The following is a 6,000-nucleotide window of genomic DNA, read 5'->3' as shown; positions in this document are numbered from 1 at the left end:
GAATTCCATTGTCTTTTCTTTGGCGTAGACCATGTAGCTACTGTATATGTTCTTGGTACACTGTGTATTGTATATATGTCTACCTGACCTAGGGAAGGGAAAGAAAAACAGGGTGTAAGATATCACAAGAAATGTACACACTGCCCTACTATGTAACTGTACCCCTTGTGCACAACACCTTGTCAAAAATTTTTAATTAATAAATACATTTAAAAAAAAATTCCATTGTCTATATGTACCACATTTTCCTGATCCACTCATCTACTGAGGGGCATCTGGGTTGGTTCCATATTTTAGCAATGACAAATTGTGCTGCGATGAACATAGTTGTGCTGGTGGCTTTAGTGTGGCCTTGCTTGTATTCTTTTGGGTAGATGCCCAGAAGTGGGGCTGCTGAATTCTTGGAGAGGGGAAGACAATGAAGAAATAAATAGCTGGGCATGATGACACATGCCTGTAATCTCTGCACTTGGGAGGCTGAGGCAGGAGGATCACAAGTTTGAGGCCGGCCTGGGCTACATAATAAAAACCTTTGTCAGGGCTGAGAATATGGCCTAGTGGCAAGAGTGCTTGCCTCCTACACATGAAGCTCTTGGTTCGATTCCCCAGCACCACATATATGGAAAACGGCCAGAAGGGGCGCTGTGGCTCAGGTGGCAGAGTACTAGCCTTGAGCAGGAAGAAGCCTGGGAAGGTGCTCAGGCCCTGAGTCCAAGGCCCAGGACTGGCCAAAAAAAAAAAAAAAAAAAAAAAAAAAAAAAAACCTTTGTCAAAAGTAAGGCAGTTGGGGCCGGAATATGGCCTACTGGTAGAGTGCTTGCCTCCTATATATGAAACCCTGGGATAGATTCCTCAGCACCACATACATAGAAAAAGCCATAAGTGTTTACTGGGCAGGCCCTATGGAAGTATTGCATTTTAAAATCTCTTATGTTTGTGTTTTTTTCCAACGGCAGTAATTCATTGCAAGAGCAATTTCATTATGCATCTTCTACAGAGTCTGAGAGCCAAAATATTCAAATAAACCCCGAAGTGCGGGGAAGGCTTTGGGCCAGTTCCTCATTAGAAGCCTCAGCATGGGGGCTCCGGAGACCAACGCAGAAGGTCTTCCAGGGAGAGCTGAACCACTCAGATAAGTGAGCTGTGGAAAGCAGGGCTAGTGGAAGGCTCTGGCAGGCTCACCCCTGGGGTAGAGCAAAGAGAACAGACAGGGAGTTCTGAGAGGCACCGGAGCTGTCTAAACTCAGGGGGATGGAACCGAGTGAGCAGCAGCGGTAATTGAGTTTCAGTTACCTGCAGGGTGGTGAAATAAAGTGGTAACTTCATCTGCCTGACATGGGGAAGTTTAGAGGTGTCCTTGGCATGCTCACAGTGAAATCCATCACCCTTCCCCCGTGTTGGGTGATGGCAACCGTATGGTGCTTCCCAGTGACAGCCGGCGTGCGTCCTGTTAGGCAGCACCCGCGCACGGCAGCTAATGAAGCATGATCCTGCAGGCCTGTCTCCCACGGCTCCCGCCTCCTGTCTGAAGGAATGGCACCATGGGAAAATTTAGCACAGCCAGCACCCGCCGTCACCCAAACTCAAAAGAGTCTTTGAATGGCAAAGAGAAGCTCCTTTTCCTCTCTGCCCAGCCCAGGGCTGGAACCGTCCTGGGTCACTTTTTGTGGGTCTGTACAAACGTGCCGACCGGCAGCGAGCCGTTCTTCACCTGATCCCGGATCTCAGCTCGGTGCTTTAATGTGAAGACCAGAGCTCTCACCGTCCGCCGGTATGGCCCATTAATGAGGCGGGAGCAGAGATGAAACGTTTCCCGCTCAATATTTTCAACCAGTAGGTGATCCATCTAAAAAACAGCAAAATTATCAAATTAGGGCCTTGCATTGCATAAGGATTAAAAGCACGAGAGGCTGGAGCACTCTGCTCTGAGGCCTCCATTAATCAACTGAAATTCAAGGACATCTACTTCCTGTCACAAGAGAAACAGGAAGAGCAAATTAATTCCACCCTGGCAATTAAGGAACAAGGCCATGTGCTTTGTGACAGGGACCTCATTCACAACCCCTGCCGGGTGGTAATATTTGCCATTATAACAGGAAACTGGCCTGAACTACGCAACCGGTACTGGGCTCTGTACTTTACCAACCAGGAAACGAAGTCTGAGGATAATAAATCAGTGTAACAGTTTGTACTTCTTTGTGTTTTTCAAGTGCCTTTTAACCCTTCCAGCATTCTAGAAACACTGGGCTGGGATCTTAAAATGTGTACAGGACGGTTTATAAATCACTTTGCACAATGAATACTTATAACTCATATGATCACATGTGCTAAGGAAACAGGTTCAAGGTAAAGAGGTCAGGCTCTTGAAACCACTACAGGACAGAGCTGGGACTCTGACGCAGACTCTGATTGACCTCTTCCATGATAGCACATGAACAGCTGCCTCGACATTCTCAAGGATCCACTGAATTTGGAGAGAACATTGCAGACAGACTTAGTTATTTATACAAAGCAGGCTTACAGGATGAGACCTGTAGTGATTCTGGGGACTTGCTTCACTGGTCTATTCTACTTTCCTTTCTAGCCCTATCTCCCATCCTCTTCCCAGTCCTGACCATACCCAAGTCTAAGCACTATAACCTGCTGTCAAGCTCCTCTGCCTATGTTTCTGACCGGCATGTGTTCCCTCAGCAAAGCACTCCTTTCCCTAGGAAACACACTTCTGTGACTTTGTTAAAACCTAGTTAATACATACACAGACACATACACAAGCATATACACAGAGCACAAAGGACAGGAGGCTTTTCAAGCTCCCCACAGCCATTGTTACAAGCCACTGCTATAATTATCTCTATTTGACTGTGTCACCCTGCCCCCAGTAAGTTCTTTGAAAATAGGAACAAATTTTTCTTTCTTTTCTCCTTTGTTTCTCCCCTCCCACTAGGTATTATTCTCCTATCTATTCAGCATTTACTATGCACCAGGCCCTGAGCTTGGGCTGAGGAGCAAGGCAAGGCTGGCTTTGAGTCCATGGGGAGCCTCAGGTACAGATTAGAGGGGGAATGGCTGCCAAGAAAGGGGAGAGGAGGGCTGGGGATATAGCCTAGTGGCAAGAGTGCCTGCCTCGGATACACGAGGCCCTAGGTTCGATTCCCCAGCACCACATATACAGAAAATGGCCTGAAGCGGCGCTGTGGCTCAAGTGGCAGAGTGCTAGCCTTGAGCGGGAAGAAGCCAGGGACAGTGCTCAGGCCCTGAGTCCAAGGCCCAGGACTGGCCAAAAAAAAAAAAAAAAAAAAAAGAAAGGGGAGAGGATAAGTACTGAGGAGCAACCTGGCCCAGGAGGGGAGCATCTGACCTTGGGACATCTAGCTAGGGACCAGGACAGTGGACAGGATCTGGCAAGCTGATACAGGTATTTGTTTTGTGATAAATTCACTGAGCTGGACACAGTTGTTTTATATACTAGTCTGTACATCTACTCTACTTCTTTGTAAGAAGAAAAGATCAGGCTGGGTGTGGTGGTGCATGCCTTGAATTCCAGCACTCAGGAGACTGATGCAGGAGGATATATAAGTTCAGGAGGTAGAGGCAAGAGGCAAGAGGAATGAGAGTCTGAGACCAGCCTAGGAAACATTAGGAAGACCTTTCCTTAACAAACTGCAAGAACATGCAAACAAAACCAACAAAGACCAAAAAATGAAAAAAGCACACCAAAACACTGACATTTGACAAAATGTCCTTATGTAGGAGATAAGTAGGCAGATTAATTTTTTTTTTTTTAAGATGTAAGGACCAAGAAGGGAGCAGAATAAGAGAAAGAGACAGGCAGGCAGGCAGGCAGACAGACAGACTCTAAGAGAACTCTGAGAGTGTCCTAAAGTTCACAAAACTAGATACTCATGCATACTCCATCAACAAAGAGTTGCTACTAGCTAGGCACTAATGCCTTATGCTTGTAATTCTAGCTACTGGTGAGGCTAAAATCATGAGGACTTAAGTTCAAGGCTAGCTTGGGCAGAAAAATATGCATGGTATTGCATGCTTGTTATCCTAGTTACAGTCCCGGCAACTACTCAGGTGGGGAGCCAGACTATCTAAAAAATAATCAGTACAAAAAACAGGCTGGAGGCATGGCACAGAGGTGGACTGTCTGAACAGCAAGTGTGAGGCCCTGAGTTCAAACCCCAGAACTGGAAAAAAAAAGTTGCTACAATGTCGGGCCTGATCTTGGAGACACAGTACATTCAAGACCTGACTTCTCAGCCTAGAGGGGGCAGAGTGTACCAGATAACTGCAGGCCAGGGACCGGGGCTATGCTAGTGATTTGTGGAGAACAGGAGCACCAGGGATCCTTGTCATGCTTCCTGCTAAATGATGGCCAATCAGTGAAGAAGTAAATCACAAAGGAAAATGACTCACCACACACTGCTGTGTGTAACAAGTTCACCGCATGCAGTAACCAACGCCTTTGGGTGATCTAAACCTGGAGGAGATGATGAACCCTTTCCAGTGGGAGCCACCTTAGTGCTTTAAGTAAGTAAGTGCTCTACGATGAAAAGACCAGTCTTACTGAGACTATGAGAAAGTTTGTTGTGAGGCACTTGTGGATAATGGGAATAGGGCTTTTAGAAAGGAGACTAGGGGTTTACTGCATTTAGTGACCAGATCCTTTCTTGGTACCTCATGAGCAGCCTGGTCTCTTTTTCACATGGTTTTCATATGGGTTTTGCATTTTCCTTGGCCTTACTACCAATCCCAACTGCTGTCCACTTCCCTCTCTAGCCTACACATCTCCCCACCTACAAAACCCCGGCAACATCCATTTTTCCTGTTTCAGACCAAATGGAATTTGCCTTTCTTTTTTTTAATTTTTATTTATTTATTTATTTTAAAAAATTTTTTTTTTTTTTTGGCCAGTCCTGGGCCTGAGCACTGTCCCTGGCTTCTTCCCGCTCAAGGCTAGCACTCTGCCACTTGAGCCACAGCGCCGCTTCTGGCCGTTTTCTGTATATGTGGTGCTGGGGAATCGAACCTAGGGCCTCGTGTATCCGAGGCAGGCACTCTTGCCACTAGGCTATATCCCCAGCCCTGCCTTTCTTATCTATTGTGCCTATGTGTTTGTTGTTCAATCCTGAACAAGTGGCCATGGCTAGGAAAAGACATAAAACACAATCAACTAGGGCTCTCCTTCATTAAACAATGGACTTACTAGCCAAGTGCTGGTGGCTCATGCCTATAATCTTAGATACTTAGGAGGCTGAGATCTGAGGATCATGGTTCATGGTTCAAAGCCAGTCTGGGCAGGAAAGTCTGTGAGACTCTTATCTCCTATTAACCACCAGAAAACTGGCAGTGGAGCTGCTACTCAAAATGGTAGAGTGCTAGCATTGAGCAAGAGAGCTCAGGGACAGTGCCCAGGCCCCATAACCAACAAAAAACAAACAAAAGAATAGACTTATACTTGGTAAAACAAAACAAAACAAAACAAAAAACTGCCATAATTAAAGTGGCTCAAGTGGTAGAGAAACAATCAAACAAATGAAAGAACAACTAAGCAAGAACATCAGGCCCTGAGTTTAAGCCCCAGTACTGTCATGCACACACACACACACACACACACACACACAGAGATGGAAGAAAGATAGGGAAAGAGGAAGAAAGAGAAAGAGGAGAGAAAAGAAAGAAAAAGAATCAGTGTTGTATCTGTAAGCTCTTTAAATGCAAGGGAACAAGGTCTTCATGTTTACGTCTCTGTAACTAAGCATTTGTCTCTCTTAGAAGACTGTGGGCATCTTTGGAGCTGACACCATATACTGGATCCACTTCTAAGTTTTCTACACCCAGCCCAGGTACTGGCACATAGTAAGTGCTCAATAAAATCTGTTAAATGTATGTCTTTCTCCCCAATGTATACATCTCTCCTTTCCTACTGTTTCAATACCATGCCTATCAGATAAAATATGAAATAGCCTGTTTCTATTCTCATCTGCCACCTCT

At 45.6% G+C, this 6,000-nt stretch overlaps 1 protein-coding gene across 2 annotated transcripts in view; it reads right to left on the bottom strand.

Moving 5' to 3' along the window:
- Positions 1 to 883: 883 nt before the first annotated feature.
- The window catches only part of Tceanc2 (transcription elongation factor A N-terminal and central domain containing 2), a 50,011-nt gene continuing 44,894 nt past the window's right edge, over positions 884 to 6,000 (bottom strand). For both annotated transcript variants that reach the window (XM_048351383.1, XM_048351384.1), the window contains exon 5: positions 884 to 1,846. In XM_048351383.1, the coding sequence (XP_048207340.1) occupies positions 1,658 to 1,846 (189 nt within the window). In that variant the 3' untranslated portion in view covers positions 884 to 1,657. The remainder of the gene's footprint in view (positions 1,847 to 6,000) is intronic.

This window comes from Perognathus longimembris, chromosome 7, assembly GCF_023159225.1.
Source record: "Perognathus longimembris pacificus isolate PPM17 chromosome 7, ASM2315922v1, whole genome shotgun sequence".
Classification (NCBI taxonomy): domain Eukaryota; kingdom Metazoa; phylum Chordata; class Mammalia; order Rodentia; family Heteromyidae; genus Perognathus; species Perognathus longimembris.
The sequence above is the reverse complement of the archived record's forward strand: the minus strand, read 5'-3'. Positions and strand labels throughout refer to the sequence as shown.